Source organism: Periplaneta americana, chromosome 14, assembly GCF_040183065.1.
Source record: "Periplaneta americana isolate PAMFEO1 chromosome 14, P.americana_PAMFEO1_priV1, whole genome shotgun sequence".
In the NCBI taxonomy this organism is placed as follows: Eukaryota; Metazoa; Arthropoda; class Insecta; order Blattodea; family Blattidae; genus Periplaneta; species Periplaneta americana.
The window spans coordinates 109,463,832-109,482,740 of NC_091130.1; the positions used below are offsets into that span (position 1 = coordinate 109,463,832).

The window sequence follows — 18,909 nt, forward strand, 5'->3', positions numbered from 1 at the left end:
CGACGTCTTGGGCGATATTCCGTCGCCAGTTCGAGGCCATCGCAGAGCACAATGGGTGGACGCCGGCAGAGAAAACTACTCAGCTGCTGGCCGCGCTTCAGGGACAGGCGTCGGAGATTCTTCACAGCGTTCCAGAAGACGGGACAGCCGCTGAGATAATGGCGGCCCTGGAGGTACGTTATGGTGACCATCAACTTGCTGCAGCATTTAGGACCCAACTAAAAACGAGGGTCCAACAGTCAGGCGAGTCCCTACAAGAATTCGCGATGGCGGTGGAACAACTGGCCCATAAGGCGCTCAGGGGCCTACCTAATGACTTCATCGCTGGAGAGACGGCCTACACCTTCGGCAGCGGAGTTCGAGACCCGGAAATATAGCAACAGCTACTCTTGGCAGAGCATCGCACCATCAATGCAGCTCTGGCGGCGGCCCTCAGGATGGAGGCAGCCAAGTTGACGGCGAACGTCTCGGCATCGCACCGGATTAGGAGCGTCGCGGCGGCCGACGTCGAGGAACGTCAACCGAAATCACCCGAGCGACGAAGACGAGGAGTGCCCACCTGCTGGTCCTGCGGCGAGCCTGGACACCTGAGGAGGGACTGTGACCGATCTGGTCACAAACAGGAAAACTAAAAGGGGCCGATGCGACGAGGGGCACGTCGGCGCCGTCATCACCATCTCCTCGGCTGATCTTGAAGACGGTTAACAGAAGATGCGACGATGGGCTGATTGCTGACGGATGGATAAGAGGCCGCCCATGCAGAGTACTGGTAGACACCGGGGCGTCGCTCACTATCGCCAGACCGGAAGTCGTGCGTGGACTACCTGGGAGGACACCGCTGCGCCGGTATGAACTACGTACTGCCTCAGGCGAGAACCTGCCCATCCAAAAAGAGGTTTTCCTGGATCTGACATTGGGAAAGAGGAGACTGGAGATGTGGGTGTTCGTCGCCAACATCACTGAAGACGTCATCCTGGGACTCGACGCCATGCGGATCTTCGATGCAACGGTGGACGTCCGGCGCCGGATCCTCCGTTTTGGTCAGGATGAAGTGTTCCTGAGGGACGTCGAAGACCAACCCATGGCCAGCAGACTCACCTTGGAAAATCAAGTGACAATCCCAGCAGGCTGCAAGATGGTGGTGACGGCAAGACTGGACGGACAACCTAAGAGAAACCTGCTCCTCGATTCGCAAACAACTCCGATAGATGGGGTTTATGTGGCCAGATCCCTACTCCCGAATCAGAAGGTGGTACCGATGAGGGTCCTGAATGTCACCAATCGGGACAAGGAGGTGCCTAGTGGAACTGTACTAGGTAACGTCGAGCCGGTTGTGTCTGTGACGTCGCTGACAGATAGCGAGGAGTGTCACCGACCACGTCCAGATCTAGACCCATCACTGAAAGAGCTGGCTCGAGAATTGGCGGAGAATTTAAGCAAAAGAGAAAGAAGACAAGTCCACGATCTACTGACAGAATTCAAGACGTGTTCAGTCTGTCTGAAAATGACTACGGGAGAACGGAGAAAGTTCAGCACCGCATCGACACCGGAAATGCTCGCCCAATCAGACAACCTCCTCGACGCGTCCCTCTAGCTAAACAGAGGGAGATTGACAGCCAACTGGAGGGTATGAAAGCAAGAGGGGTCATCGAGGAATCCGACAGCCCTTGGTCATCACCTGTGGTGCTGGTGAAGAAGAAGAATGGGGACCTGCGTTTCTGCGTGGACTACAGAAGACTGAATGACGTCACTAAGAAGGGCTGCTTTCTGCTTCCACGAATTGACGACACCTTGGACACCCTAGCCGGAGCAGAGTGGTTCTCGACGTTGGATCTCAAGTCAGGATACTGGCAGGTGGCGCTACATCCTGAGGACAAGGAGAAAACGGCATTCTCTACAGGCCAGGGACTATGGCAGTTCACCGTTATTCCGTTCGGCCTCTGCAACGCCCCGGCTACATTCCAGAGACTAATGGAGTCCGTAATGAGAGGCCTGACATACGACACCTGTTTGCTGTACCTTGATGACGTCATCGTAGTGGGCAAGACTTTCGGCGAACAGCTGTTGAACCTGAGGAAAGTGTTCGAGAGACTGCGACAAGCCAGACTGAAGTTGAACCCGAAGAAATGTCATCTATTCCAGAAGAAGGTCAACTACTTGGGACACGTAGTAGGGACCAACGGAGTGGCCACGGACCCGGAGAAGCTACAAGCCGTCAGAGGATGGCCGAGACCAAGGGACAAGCAGGAGCTGCGCCGCTTTCTCGGCCTCTGCACTTATTACAGAAGGTTCGTAGCTGGGTACGCCAACATCGCTAAGCCTCTAACCCAGCTGACCGAGGAGAAACGACAATTCCAATGGACGGACGAGGCGGAGTCATCCTTCCAGTCACTGAAAGAGGCGCTCTGCACTGCTCCTGTACTGGGATATCCCATCCCTGGAAGGAAGTTCACGCTCGACACGGACGCTAGCAACGTAGGCATCGGCAGAGTACTCTCTCAGGAACAGGACGGGCAAGAGAGGGTGATTGCCTACTTCAGCCGAACACTATCCAAGGCAGAGAGAAACTACTGTGTGACGCGTAGAGAACTTCTTGCCATTGTGGAAGCCCTGAAGCATTTCCACAAGTATTTGTATGGCCAGGAATTCCATCTGAGGACAGACCATTCTGCACTAACCTGGCTATTGGGCTTCAAGAATCTCAAGGGGCAGACCGCCCGTTGGGTTCAACGTCTGCAGGAGTACAACTTCACCTCCGAACACCGACAAGGGAAGAAACATTCCAACGCTGATGCCCTATCACGACGTCCGTGCCTGGATGGCTGCAAACACTGCCTGAAAGTAGAAGAGCAGGATAGCGCCCACGCAGTCCGAGCAATTGCCGCCCAGCCGAGCCCAGGATGGGATAGCGCCGCCATAAGGAGGGAGCAGCTGGAGGACCCAAACATTGGACAGCTACTGCGTGATGTGGAGTCCGGCCAGAGACCAGTATGGGCCGATATCGCCAACCGTAGCACCACTTACAAGAGCTACTGGGCCCAGTGGGAATCCTTCACTGTCAAGGACGGTATCCTGAAGAGGATTTGGGAGTCGGCCGATGGAAGGACCCGCATAGAACAACTTGTCCTGCCCAGGAGCAAGGTGAAGGAAGTGCTGGAGGAGACTCATGCTGGAGTGACTGGAGGCCACCTGGGAGCCAACAGGACGCTGGACAAGTTAAGGCAGAGGTTCTATTGGTTGCATCAGAGAACCGACACGGAACAATGGTGCCGAAGATGCGACACCTGTGCAGCCAGTCGCGGACCAAGGACCCGTAGCAGGGGAGCCATGCAGCAGTACAACGTGGGAGCTCCTTTTGAGAGGATCGCCATCGACGTTGCTGGACCGTTCTCGGTCACGGATCGCGGGAACCGCTACCTGCTAGTCGCCATGGATTACTTCACAAAATGGCCAGAGGTGTACGCGATTCCCAACCAAGAGGCTTCGACGGTGGCCGACGAGCTGCTTGACAACTTCATCTGCCGATTCGGGGTGCCCCGGGAATTGCATAGCAATCAGGGGCGCAACTTCGAATCCAACCTGATGGGAGAATTGTTCGAGCGTCTGGGGGTGCATAAAACCAGGACCACTCCCCTCCACCCACAGTCCGATGGTATGGTGGAACGCTACATCAAAACCTTGGAAGAGCATCTGCGGAAGGTGGTGTCCAACCATCAACGAGACTGGGATGCCAGAGTCCCACTGTTCCTCTTGGCCTACAGAGCTTCGGTCCACGATACAACAGGGATGACACCGGCAAACATGGTCTTCGGGAGAGAGCTGCGCCTGCCCTGTGATCTGCTGTTTGGCACGCCACCCAGCGCCGACCAGCCAGCGACTATGTGGCAGAACTCACCGAGAAGTTGAATGGAATTCACCAACTGGCCAGAGAGCACCTCAAGATGGCCAGCGACAGGATGAAGGTGCGCTACGACAGATTAGCCAACTCTGCAGGATTCCAGGAGGGCGACCTGGTGTGGCTGTATCGACCTACCAGGACCAAAGGGAAATCACCAAAGCTGCAGCGTGCCTGGGATGGACCATACCACGTGGTGACCCGGATCAACGACGTGGTGTACCGCATCCAGCGACAACCTCGAGGGAAAATGATGGTGGTGCATCTGGACCGATTAGCAGCCTACCAAGGGACTGCCCGGGACGAGCAGCCCTAAGGAGGGGGCAATGTGACAGCGACATGAGATTCGAACGCACGACCAGCGTCCCGCAAGAGAGAAGATCGCGCGGAGCACTTTGGGATGGCGCGCGGCGAAGAGGGGAAAGGGCCAACGCGGCGAGAGAGTGGAGAGAGAGTGCGCGCGCATCTGGTGCTGGTAGAGAGGAGAGGGCTCGGGATTTTTCTGGAGTGCCATCTCTAGAGACGCGTGGAACCTTCGAGGCTACATCGCTGTGGTTATAAATTACGGACGCGAAGGAACGACAGCAGTTTCCAGTTTTCAGTTATTCAGTCAGTGAGTAAGCCAGAGCAAGCAAGCCTTGTGTACCGCAGTTCGACTCGAGTGTGCGTCCGCAACTGTATCAGCATCCGAAGGCCTGAGTTCGAGTGCAGTGGACCGCAGTTGGAGGGACCTGAGTTCGAGTGCAAGGGACCCGAGTTCAAGTACAGTGAACTATCTCTGAAGGTCTGTGGTTCGAGATACTGTGAACTCAAGTGACTGAGATAGAAGAACTGTGAACTGAGAACTGATAGTTCTGATTTGTAAATAGTACTTTGTAAATATTAGTTAAGATTAACAGTTCATTGTTGTTCATACTAGTCCAAGTAAATTGTCATTGTCATCAGTGGAGTGCTATAACGAATACTGTGTTGAGTGAAAATCCAATTGTTGACGAGAGCGTTTAAGGCGAATTGTAGAAAGGAATTATTGTTGTGAGGAATAAATTACATTGTTGTTACTAATAAAATTCACAATATAATTAACTTTCTTTTTTTCCTGTTATTATCAAAGGATGTGAGAACTTTTAAATCCAGGCCTGCCCATATTTACTGGAAGGTTAATCTTATTGTTTTCATTTGTAATACTGATTGAAATCCTTTCATACAAAGATTTAACTGCAAGACTTAATTATTTAGATATACAGTCAACTTCGGTTATAGTGAACCTCTGTGGACCAGCATATTTAGTTCACTATATCCAAGGTTCACTAAAACCGAAGTGTGTGTTTTTATACTATTGACGTTGCTATACATACAATATTAATGTTCACTTGGGACAGACCACGTTCAGCATCAGTACTAATGTTCACTTTATCTTCCAACTTAAACACTTTATGCTTCGACATTCAGATAGTCACAGTTCGAAACTTGAATCTAATCTGACCATGTAGGTAGTAGGCACTGACTGATTCGCATCTCTTCCCACTAGAGGTATGCCTACTGTGTACTCGGCCTTGGAATTTCCCCAGGTTCACTTTCATAAAGATGCGTGAGGGAGGGTTGAAGACCATTATACCACAGTCTACTATATACAGTCACGAAGCTTGAGTTTTGAGGGTGCTAGAAACAATAGACTGTGACGGTACTATTTTGCATTGCCTGTAATGAGGCGATATTAGCGATCCTAATGGTGAGCAACTATCTAATGTGTGCATATTTACTACGTATTGAGCTTCACGACTGTATATACTAGACTGTGATTACACTGTAATCCTTCTTGTATTTACCCTTTGATATGACTCTGCTTCCTTTTACAAAAGAAAACACTTTCTCTTCCTATTCTTCGAATAACCTCTTTTAAAGAAGTCAGAACTAATCCTTCCTTTCTCCCTCACTGCATACACTATATTCTCTGAATAAATTCTTTGTCTTTCAATGCACATAATGAGTAGTAGGTTTGAGATTTGTTCTGAACATAGGAAGAAGGGTTTCTTAAATTACCATTTTAAAATTACATTTTCCTGCGGATGCTCTAGTTTTAGGTTGACTATAACCGAAGTAAGGGTTCACTATAAACGGAAATATTAATGTACTTTATAATGCATGCGGGTTGGGACCAACGATTTAGGTTCACTATAGCCAAATGTTCACTATAACCGAGTTCACTATATCCAGAGTTGACTGTATTGTGTTCTTCAAAAATTTTTCAGAGTTTAATTCTGTTCACTGTTTCATATGCATTCTCATAATCCACAAAGAGAAGACATTATATTCATTTTGTTAGGTAGAGGTTGGAGTGGGACCAGTCTGCTTAGATACTCTCTGTATAAACAAGTGTTTGATCTACAATGAAAAACAGGCAAACAGGAAAAAATAAATAACAGGCACTGTGTCAAAATAGACTTTTTAGGTGCTACAAACCTATGTATTTGAGCGTAATTATTTCTAAGACATGTAACTTTCTGTGCAAATATGTACTCAAAAAAATTTTTACCTAAAATCCTCATTACTGTATATAATGAAAAACAGAAGTTGAAGGTAAAGAATAGTAATAACATACTCTGCACAACAGTGAGTATATAATTAAATTAACTAATATAACTTTTTTCTTTCTTTCTAGCTACGAAATTCAAATGTGAGGGGTCTTCAAACTACTCCATATGCATTGAGTGATAGTTTATTTGTGGTAAGTGGTATTATAGTTTCCTAACAATGGAAGGCATATTTGGAAAGTAAGTACCATTTGACTGTTAAAAATGTACGAGGATTTATGTGAAAAAAATGTATATTTTTATCAGATTCACTATATCTTAAACTATTTTTCTACATGGTTTTGTATAATTATTTAGGTATTTATTATAACAGGCCATCAGTTTCTATATCCCTACTCATAGAACAAGACTGCCTGTGAAGACAACCATTTCTGCACTGCTGTTTGATGTTGTCATCGAAGAAATGCTGGCTGGAAAGGAACTTCATTATATGCTATGCAATAACACAGTAACAGTTCTGAAACTGTCGGGCATGCCGTAGCTTAATGGGAGTGAGGGGTATCAAATAGATGAACGAACAAGAATTTTTTTTGCATTTTTTTTTTTTTCCAATTTTAAATTTAAAATATAATCAAAACGAACGAATTGAAATAAAACATTTCTGAGGCATAGATCTAATGACTAATATGTGCCTGCTTTGAAGTACGCAGCCTGTCAGGTTCGGTTTTATATTAGAGATAGTTACTCTGAGCTTATTTTCTATTTGAAGTTTGTTTCTATATTTAGATTTACAAAATTTTCGAGACATACACTAGCATTGGAATTTCAAATGACAAACTCTCAATACAGTCATAATGGAACAACTAATAAGTCATCTGCAAACATGCTGCTCTTATAGTCTCATATTTTCAATCCAGAAAGTTCAAGACATACATTAGCATTGTAACTCCAAATAACAAACTCACAACACAGTTGCAATGAAACAAGAAGTCACCTGCAGATGCGCTGCTTTTATAGTCGCATATTTTCAATCCAGAAAGTTCGAGACATACTCTAGAATTGGAACTCCAAGTGACAAACTCACAACACAGTCGCAGTGGAACAACTAACAAGTCACCTGAAGACACGCTGCTTTTATAGTCTCATATTTTCAATCCAGAAAGTTCAAGACATACATTAGCATTGTAACTCCAAATAACAAACTCACAACACAGTTGCAATGAAACAAGAAGTCACCTGCAGACGCGCTGCTTTTATAGTCGCATATTTTCAATCCAGAAAGTTCGAGACATACTCTAGAATTGGAACTCCAAGTGACAAACTCACAACACAGTCGCAGTGGAACAACTAACAAGTCACCTGAAGACAGCTGCTTTTATAGTCGCATATTTTCAATCCAGAAAGTTCGAGACATACACTAGCATTGGAACTCCCAACACGGTTGCAGTGGAACAATTAACAAGTCACCTGCAGACATGCTGCATTTATATTCATATATTTTTAATCCAGAAAGTTCGAGACTCATCGATATCTGCCATGAACATTCGGGTAACAGGAAATGACGTCATAATACAGCCCGACTGCACTACTTCGGCAACGATAGCCAGTGTTTGCAGTCGAGTTTAAATTCCCGCATATATTGGGTTATACTCATCTATCGTTTTATTTTATATTATGGGGGAGGGGCGTAAAATTATCAAGGAAAAAAAGGGAGTGCGATACACGAAAGTTTGAGAACTGCCGCAGTAATAGATGAAAATCACTTAGTGCTAAGTATGGACTGTAGAGTAGATGATGCATTTGCTCCCATCAAGTGACCTGATAAGAACTTGATTTTGAGCAGCAGTGCATGACCGATTATTATTGTTATGAAGCAACGCTGTGAGTAAGCATGTCACACCTTTTGTTCTTCATTGTGTTACAGTTTCTTCAGAATCCCACATAGGCTGCCAAGTTTATTCTGTTTTGAGGCAAGAATTATTCAATAAGCAAAACTCCTTTCACATCCCAAAATAGTGTTCACAACTTACGGGTTGAAATTGTCTGCTAGAATATCTGCTTTTTCAGTTATGTTGCGAGAGACACTTTCTTTACTTCTACTTCGATTCTAGAGTCACATGGGCTTCCTCACCATCTCTGATAATACGGATCAAGAACTTATTACGTTTGTCATTGTATCATGTGTGAAAGGTCAACACACTGCAGTCATCTTGTTCTTGTGCTCCTTGGAGAATACCTTCGGGACCCAGTATGATCACAATTTCCGAAAGTCCAAATGGTGTGTCACAATTTCGTAGAGAAAATTCCTTGAAATTTGCGTAAAATGCAATGAAAGGATCTGAATTATGATTTGACTATCCTCACGAACCTTTTGTGTCAGCTATACTTCCAGTTCATTGACCACAGATGACCAGCCTCTCTGCACCTCTTCATGCTTGTTGCCACAACATTTGTTGAACTTTCTGTCCTGTTTCCTCGTCATTCCGTCATCTTGTGGTATTTAAGCCAAAGATATCACAAATCTGACAATGAAACATGTTAATTGCAGAGAACAGTGTAAACACAGTATGATATTGTGTCCCCGGCTTGCCAAGAAATGAGAGAAGTCAGTGCGCATGTACAAAATTATAACTGCTGCTCTATAGTGGAAATATTCACACAAATGGTACTGATTTTCCGAACATGCTTCACAATAATGCCCATTAACTTAGAGGAATAGGTAACATACTGTTCTCCAACCAGGAGATTAACCGTGAAAGGAATGTGCTTACTATTACGTCATCTATTGGAGCGAAGTAGATAGATAATATTACAGTTATAACATCAGTTTAAAAAACATACGCTCTCCTGCATATGTTATTTCCTGTATGGAGGGATTAAAAGACCAGGAAATTAACCGTGATCTACTTTTGTAACTAGGGTAGTATAAGTATGTGTGTATCAGTGCTATCGTTTGTGCTTTGATAGCCAATGGAGATGCATGTACCCACGTGTGTGACCTTATGACATCAACATTCATTCATAGCATTGACCCGCTGTGTCTCATTCCCCTAAGACTTTCTCCTGATTGGAGTACAGTATTTGGTAGACTAAAGGTCTTGTGATGCATTCGAGTTCTTATAAATAGCAGTGTTAACTTCAATTAGGCAACCAAATAGTAAACAAGTATACATTCAATTTAGTATTATGGCATTAAGTGCGAGTGGCATAATGTTAAGACTCTACGTAAAGATTATTATATTTTGGTCCTACAGAATACAGCTGTTATGGTAACAATTAATATTTGAGGAGAAAAATTCGCTCCGGCGCCGGGGATCGAACCTGGGTCCTTGGTTCTACGTACCAAGTGCTCTCACAATTGAGTTACAGTGAAGTTCAGTCCACAGCACCGGATCGAACTCCCCTCCTCCAGTATTAACAATAATGTTAAGACATTTTAGGTGACTTGTAATTTTTAATAATATAACAGAAGGCATGTGTTTTTTTTCTGTTTCTGTATAATTTCCATGTAACATTATTAGATAGTAGGTTTATTACTCACAAACATGGAACTATATTATGTTTTTGCAATTTCTTACAGCATAGAGACACAAAAGAAAATAATCCAGATGTACACTTCGAGTTTACTCCAGAAAACCTAAAGGTAACAAATAAAAGCAAATCTAAAAAAAAAAAAATCGTGATATTTTCTTTTCTTTTGCCCATGTGTATCCTTATTAAGAGTAAGAAACCATAGCTAATCTGATAGAGATGTTGCTTATTGATTATGGCATTAGAGATGTCATCATGTAATTTGTCCGCAACACAGAAACCAATTTCTGGTCAGTCATGTCTACCTTAAGATCACATGACGGGAGTCTTTCCCTTTCTACTCTGCTTTCCCCGATAGTGCTCCCAGCCGCTCAGACATGGTTAGCACACATGTGTCTGGCCCAGTCTGCTGATTTGCCAACCTTGTGCAGGAGTTGTATCAGCACAATAGGCATCTCATCCTGATCCCGTTTTTGCCTTTGCAAGTGCGTGAAAATAAACGAGAGGTGCTGTATTCTCGCAAACTGATCATGCTGTAAGCTCCACCTCTAGCCCACCTGCCACCATCTGCACACCTCGCAGAGAAATTACATGATGACAACAGATGTAGAGATTCTCTACCATTGTTATAGTTCCTTTGTTTTTTTCCCTGTCTTTTACCACTTTTTTCTTTTTACTACTATTATGCATGAACCATCTGTCTTTTTAGTCTGTTGACAATGAATGACTTTACACTTAAATCACATCATTACTCTCACCATATGATCATATCATGGTATTATGACCTCATCATAGACATTGTTAGTTGTAAGATGTTCTGTGCTGTAACATCATGGTCTAAGGCATGGGCAGCCAAAAGGATCGTCTGCGCCAAATCACTTGCATAAGCCCATGACCTCGGGTGGGAGTGTTGAAGACGTGGGTAGCTACAGGTGCGTTAAATAGAACAGTGGCGGGTTATTGTAAGCTAGACATCATCGAGGAAGTTCGTGTACTTTTACTTTATGCAAAATCACAAATAAAAATACAAACAAATACATGAACTATAGATGTTGGAACAGTATGGTAACTCTTCGTAGTATAAACCATTAAATAGAATCAAAACACTTTGGAAATAATTATTAGGAACTACAAGTCCCATGTAAATTGAAATTAAAACGTAATCATCATTAGTCTGATGTAAAAATAAACCAATATTTATGTCTGCGTATAAGGAATGAAATGCATTCTGCTGAAATTAACCTTCTTCAGTTTCACATATTCGTTTCAGCAATATTGTATTGAAATTCGGAGTTACATCACATACTGCCAGCCGTACCTGGTCACGAAGATGTTCGTCCGCCATGTGGGTCTACATTTTGACTTTACGCAGTTTCGAATTTTGTTTATATTATGTATCACCACATCATGACGTGCTGAAAATTCAAAGTTTTCACACAAAGGGCTTCTTGATGAAGAATGCAATGTACTGGGTACAAATCTGATGCACCTCTTTCCTTAAGAAACACTTTTAGTCTGCCAATTAAACCCTTTTTCTCGGCAACAATGGAATGGGCTACATCAGTTGCTATGGCCACTAGCTTCGGCTACTGTAAATTATGTTTATGTACACATGAGCAAAGGTCATTGAATATTTCTTTTCCAGTGGTGTTACTTTTTAAAGGAATCAGGTCTAATAAATATTCCTCAGCATTAAGCATTTGTCAGCAACGAGTATAAATACAGATAACTGAGCTGTATCTGTCAAATCATTGCTTTCATCACAAGCGAGAGAAAAATGTACAAAGTTATGAAATGTAGCATCAGTCTGCCTAGATATGTCAGTTCTTTGTGCAACAGTTTGTCGAAAAAGGTGTAAATTGCGAAAGAGTTGCAATTCTTTGGGGCACAAAATTTCCACAACTTTAATCATGGATGTTTTTACAAACTCCCCTTTCTGAAATGATTCGAGACATTTGGCTTTCTCCCATGACGCATTGTAACTAACGAGTCTTATTTTTGTGTCATGTCAAATGGAGGAACATCAATATGCAGGGCATGCTTATTTAACAGGTTACTCAATTCTTTTGCCCGATCTACTCTTGGAATAATGAGGGAATATGCATAATAATAACGTTAATAAAATATCCAATAACGCTAATATAATAATATATTCATAATAATCAATAATATCTTTCAACTCAGCATATTGAGAATGCTATGCAACATAATGGCGTACATTCCCTGGAAACATGCCAGAAATTATCTTGGAACATATAAGACATTTTATGTTATCACCATCTTCACAGCAAAAAAACTCTAATTCCCACTCTACACTAAATCTCCTTCTTTTGGAGGTCGAAGGCTTGGACAGAGACATTCATAAACCTCCTTATACACCCAGTACGGCCGCCACTGCATTGTTTACTGTATCAAGCACACGCTGTGGCAGTCATAAGGGGGAGGAGGGCGAATGGAGGGGGTTACATTGCAGGTTGCATAGTGACTAGACGGTAATTTGTGAATCACCTTTTGGACATCTCTAGTCTAAGGCATCATGCCTAGGACTTGAATTATGTATGTGTGCTGGTTTGAATAGTCATGGAGAAGGAATTTTCCCATTAAATTTCGGCCATTGTATGGACTTGGATAAAGCCAATCTGAGTTTTGAAGTTCCTTTGTGATTTCTCTTGATATTGATTCACTTTATAATGCTTCTAAATTTTAAAATCTGATAAAAGTTTAAAACTTCATAGTGTTAAAATACTGTTAAGAAAGATAATATATATTGAATATGTAGTGCAGCTGTTTCGAAGTATGTTTACTTCATCATCAGCGGTCTTACTGTTAATTATCTTTTTTAACAGTATTTTAACACTATGAAGTTTTAAACTTTTATCATATTTTTTAAATTCCTTTCTGATATCTTGACCAGTAATCTTCATGAGGCATCCTTATCAATTTTTCGTACTGCAACAAGGCCAGTTTTTTATGTCACTCTATGGGGCTGCTTGTACTAGTAGTAAGTATCTACATTGTTGTTATGGGTATGGTTTTCACTGCACTGGTTCTGAGTCTCTTTACTTCTAACTGTTCTACTCTTTTTGAATTTGCCATAATTAAGGTTTCACTTCCATGAAAGAATACTGGTTTAATGCAGGATTTATGTCATATTGAGTATAGATATTTGACAACCCCATTTAGTTCGTATTAACCTTTCAAGATATTCACTGCTTATTAGCCTTTTTAACATTCTTTCAGATATGAGCACCCCATGTTAACTTCTGTTCTAGAACTATGCCTAAATATTTCTAATCTTCCCGGTATTTGATGTTCTCTCCAGTTATATTAATCATTATCTATAAGGCTGTGTGCTAATGTGAAAATCTGGTGGGAAGTTTTTACTGTGTTAATTTCCACACTATTATCTTGACACCATTTTTTTCCAGGTTTGTTAAAGTCTCGGATATTTTCTCCTATTGTTTATCATGGTAAGTTATAGGAGATTATGTCCAAATGACCAAGTCATCTGCATAAAGAGCATATTTTATATAATCTATTTTTTTCTGAATGCGATAGTAAATCGTTGATCATTATTTTAAAAGAAGTAGGGCTAATAGCGGATCCTTGAGCCAGCCCTTTTCGTGGTTTAAATTGAGATATTGAATGTCCATATTTCGTAGCACATAAACTTTGATTAATGAAACTGTAAATCCAATTAATTATTCTGCCTCTTATTCTTATTGTATACAGTAGTTTGAATGAAGAAGTTTATTAAATGTTATGTTGTAGCGTGCTGAAGCCATCATGGCTATATATCCAGAAGGACACAAAAAAGCAGCAGTTATTCCGTTGCTTGACTTGGCACAAAGACAGCATGGATGGCTACCAATTACAGCAATGCATAAAGTTGCTGAAATTCTAAGCATGCCAAAGATGCGAGTGTATGAAGTTGCTACATTTTACACTATGTTCAACAGGTACAAGTTTTATTGCCTATATTTTGCATTTTTAGAAATAACGTTGCTAAAATAACATATAATTTTGAGTATTATGCATCTGTGTTATTTTGACCTTAATAATATAATAGGTAGGCCTATTTCTGCAATTTTTTGTAATAGATGAGGATTAATTATCAAAATGAGATTGTGTTTCATTTTTTTGTACTTACTAATGCCGAAGTAATAACCAATGACCCACACCGACATACATATTTGATATATTGTTAAGATACAAAATGTTATGTTATCGAAACAATAAAATACAAATAGGCCTAATTGAAAGGGGGGGGGGAAGAGAGATTTTTTTCAGACTGGATACAGGTCATGATTGTTTAGCACAATACCTTCATAGATTAAAAATCTTCAAATCAAATCAATACACACACTACAATAGCTAAGACCCGATGAACAAACAACATCTTCTACACTGCAGCACGCTAGATAAATCCAACCAAGAAAAGAACATGCTCTCGCACCTCCCAGACCATTAGAAGAAAGAGAAGAAGACATTACATTATTGTCACTTCTAACACTGACAATCAAGCAAAACCATGGTTATTAATGTATCACACATATTCACTTTCGTTCTTTAATCTGTCAGTGTCATGGTAAAATAAAATACATTGCTGTGAATTACAGAGTAACAAATTAATTATGCTGTCATGAGATAAATATTAGCTATGCAGTGATGGAATGGGGTTTTGTATGCAGAGTTACGTGAATTGGTTTATACTGGCTCTTAAATTTTGTTGATGAAATTATGGGAAATTGCTGCTAGCCTTTAAATTTCGTAAAATTCCAAATAGTGGGAGTCTAGTTATGTCATGCAAACAAGTGGTCAGAACTGAAGACGACATACTTTTCATCATAAGTGCAAGCACATTTAAATACACTTTACATTATAATACACAGAGATCAATTATTATCTTTCAGGTTTAATGAAAATACAACTGTTCAGTAGTTGTACGTGTTCTTTGGGAAATGCAAAAAAAAAAAACAAAATTATCCTTGCCATCTGTTACATAATTACAAAAACCTATTGTGCTCTTTCATTGCTGTATATTATTGTTATTCTGTTAATAATCAGTTTACTTTTTTATACTATTACAGAAATCCAACAGGAAAATACCACGTACAAGTGTGCACCACTACTCCTTGCTGGCTTCGAGGTTCAGATGATATCATGAATTGCATTAAGAAAAAGTTAAATTTAAATGTTGGAGAGATGAGTCCAGATGGAAAATTTTCTCTGTCTGAAGTGGAATGTCTTGGCGCTTGTGTCAATGCTCCAATGATTCAAGTCAATGATGACTATTTTGTAAGTTCAGATAGGATGAGAATCAATTAATATTTTTCAGTGTCTAGAATGTTCCTTGTTGTACAGTACAAGAGCTAGTCAGTAGTGATGTTTGTGTATGAATTTCTGTCCATTTCTTTGCTGATTACAAATGAAAGACATTTCCTTGCTAAGGTAAGAGTGCAATTCACAGACTTTGTGACACCTGAAAATTGATTAAATAGAGAATAGCTTTATGTGCAGAGATGGTGTAAAGGCAATTTGAAGACAAAAGGTAGTAGGAGTTGAATGAATGAATGTCTGTATATATTTGTCTTTAAGCAATATACCCAGCCACCGGCGTGGCTCAGTCGGTTAAGGCGCTTGCCTGCCGGTCTGAAGTTGCGTTCGGGCGCAGGTTCGATCCCCGCTTGGGCTGATTACCTGGTTGTGTTTTTTCCGAGGTTTTCCCCAACCGTAATGTGAATACAAGGTAATCTCTGGCGAATCCTCGGCCTCATCTCGCCAAATATCATCTCGCTATCACCAATCTCATCGACGCTAAATAACCTAGTAGTTGATACAGCGTCGTTAAATAACCAACTAAAAAAAAAAAAAAAAAAGCAATATACCTTTTGGTGAGGCGGCACTTCACATTATTAATATACAGTGACGTCTCCCCATTTTACAATGCCTCTCATACAAGTCATTTAGATCGTTACTTATTTTTAATTTATTATTGAAATTCTTCCTCAAGTCTTTTCTTGTCTGTCATCAATTCTTTCACTACTTTACTCCTCACCCATTATTATACCAAAAATACTATACTTCTCATTTTTTACCCCCTCTCCCCACGTATGACACATTTCCCCTCACTTCACATTTCTATCTATTTGCACTTTTCACTGATAATTTTTCCAAGATGCTACTTAATTTTAGGTCTTTCTTTTCTTTTCTTTTCTTTTCTTTCAATCTATTTCCCCTTCACATCACTTCCTTAACTCTACTGCTTTTTTCCCTTGTTTTCCCCTCTTGCTTCATCATTGCTTCCTGAACTATCTCCTACTTGCGTTACTCTACTTCTTGTCAGCCTCGATTTAGATCTTAGCTCCTTCACCCACTTCGGAATTGCTCCCATCTGATGTCCACTATTTCCATTCGCTTGCACTGAGGTCATGTTCTGCTATGCTTGCTGAATACCAGTTCACGTCACTCTTGTTTCTTCTTCAGATGACTTCGCTGCCTGCTTTCCGGAAAATTTCGCTGAGTTTAACACGTTTGCATTTGCCTCATGTATACTTTCAACACTTGTGTCACTAATATCGCCTTTAGATACAATATTCTTGATTTTTGCTTTCAAAATTTTTCTGTTCCTTTCCTTTTTATCTGAGCCTACAATCAGTTCCTTTAACGTTACTAGACACTCTTCGACACTAAAAATCAAATTGTTTATCTTAATTTTGCCCTTGATAAGTTTCGCGAATTGTCCATTTCTTCATGCTGCTTTAAGAAAAGCGATTAAAACTCTTCTTCTACTTCTCACTTCGTAGCTCCAGTCATTATCTATTCTGATCATTGTGTTCTGTAGCATCCTTCTATTCTTCATAATCCTTTCCTTTGTAGCCAAACTCTTAAATGTTACTAATATTGGCCTAACTTGTTCTGAATTTTGTATTTGCTTCTTTCCTACTCTAAATGCTTCCTGTACTTGTCCATCGCAAAACTTGGTTGCAAAACGGTATTTGTCGAATACAGGAGAGAGAGCCATTAATCCTTCCCATTGAAGGCTTTAAGGAACCAACCTGGACAAATACCCAATGTCCCATCCCTACCTTCCCGTGGTGCAGCTGTTAGTAAGCATAATTTTACAAGCTGAACTAAAGGGAAGGGCTACTCATCAATTAGCACTGGTCAGCTTGATGAGTTAATGACCGAATTTGGTATAATTTTCCTCTATTCAATACCTAATTCTCTCTTTCCCTTTCCTATCGAGTCCTCTGACTGAACTCTTACTTTCTTCGACCCCGACAGTATTAGAGCATTCGAGGCCTAGGGGTTCATTTCACTTTCCTTCCTACCCTTCCTACTTTTCTGTTCCTAGTGCTGACCTATGGCACTAAAATCGTCCTCCAGTGGCTTAAGGAGGGAAAGTTGGTGATCAACAACATCTCCCATCTAGGTCCAGTGGACCCGTCAACCAACAGCAGGTGTGGTCCTCCAGACATTCTGGGGGTTGTGTGTGAATGAAGTAGCCACCAAAACATTAAAATATGGTGTTCACTTAAGTCGGCTACAACTTGTCATTTGTAAATCAAAAATGGATTCAGAACATCTCAAAATCTGTGCGTCAGTGGCTAACCATGACAATATCTTTTAAAAATATTGGAGTGCAAGAGGTCAGATGACTTTATTGTCAAATGCCTGGCATTAGAAAACAACAACAACAACTTGTCCATCGCTCACGTCCATACCAAAACATTCCAAACACTCCTAATATCTTCTCAAGGTAGTAGGAGTTACTTGCTGCCCATACACGACTTTTGACTAGTCCAGCTTTACTGTATCTTTGTTGAAAATTTTATTTCCCACAATTGTGTTCAAAAGTGATTGCATACATAGCTGTGGAGTATCGTCTGTGTGTTTACGGTAAGAAAAAAAATCTGAAACAGGGCACATAAATATGTGTAGTGGTTTGAAAGTAGGGTATGTAAGTACGAAACTTGATCAAATATCACCAGTGATTTCTTCTCATTCCACTTATTTCCTGCCTGCAAGCTTCTTCATATTTAATGAGTTAACAATATGTTAATGAGGTGGAAAAATTATTTGAAAACAATGTGGCTATTACAAACATTATATTTTTTTATTTAGACTACCAGTACCTTAATATTTTTAATTTGTTACATACAGTAGAACTCCTCTTTTACACTTCTCAAGGGATTGGAGCCTGTTTCATAAACACACTAATAACATTATTAGATTCTTAAAAATAATTGTATTAGTTACTGAATTCTGTTTCATAAACATTCTACACATAAATAAGCATAAATTGTGACGAAGAACCAATAATAATGAAATAAGTTTTCATTCATTCATAGTTTTCTGGCCAAGGGCAGGTCTTTCACTGCAAATCCAGCATTCCACAATCTTTCCTATTTTTTTGCTTTTCCCTTAGTCTCCTCCACATGTGATCCATATATCTTAATATCGGCTATAATCTGATATCTTCTTCTACCTCGAACTTTTCTCCCATTCACCATTTCTTCCAGTGCATCCTTCAGTAGACAATTTCTTCTGAGACCCAGCCAATTAATTTTTCTCTTCCTGAACAATTTCAGCCTTATTCTTTCTTCGCCCACTCTTTCAAGCACAGCTTCGTTTCTTATTCTGTCATCCATTTCACACGCTCCATTCTCCTCCATATCCATGTTTCAAATGTTTCTAGTCGTTTCTTTTCACTTCATTGTAATGTCATTTTTCTGTCCCATACAATGTCACATTCCACACAAATTACTTCACTGTGATTTAGCTCCAGTAGCATCATAAACTAACTTACTAAAATAAATAAAAAGCATATCACTTAATATCATCTCCTCTCCTGCTAACAGTGCCATATCAGGAAATCTTATGCACTTTATTCTTCTTCCTCTTCCTATCACCCCTCCCATGTTCTGAAAACAGTTTTCCAAGCAGATG

General features: G+C 41.0%; 1 protein-coding gene across 1 annotated transcript in view; it reads left to right on the forward strand.

Annotated features, from left to right (window-relative positions):
* ND-24 (NADH dehydrogenase ubiquinone) overlaps positions 1-18,909 on the forward strand; it is a 32,337-nt gene that overhangs the window by 8,879 nt on the left and 4,549 nt on the right. The window contains exons 2-5 of the mRNA XM_069845909.1: positions 6,555-6,620; positions 10,007-10,069; positions 13,729-13,916; positions 15,048-15,255. Of these exons, the coding sequence (XP_069702010.1) occupies positions 6,555-6,620; positions 10,007-10,069; positions 13,729-13,916; positions 15,048-15,255 (525 nt within the window). The remainder of the gene's footprint in view (positions 1-6,554; positions 6,621-10,006; positions 10,070-13,728; positions 13,917-15,047; positions 15,256-18,909) is intronic.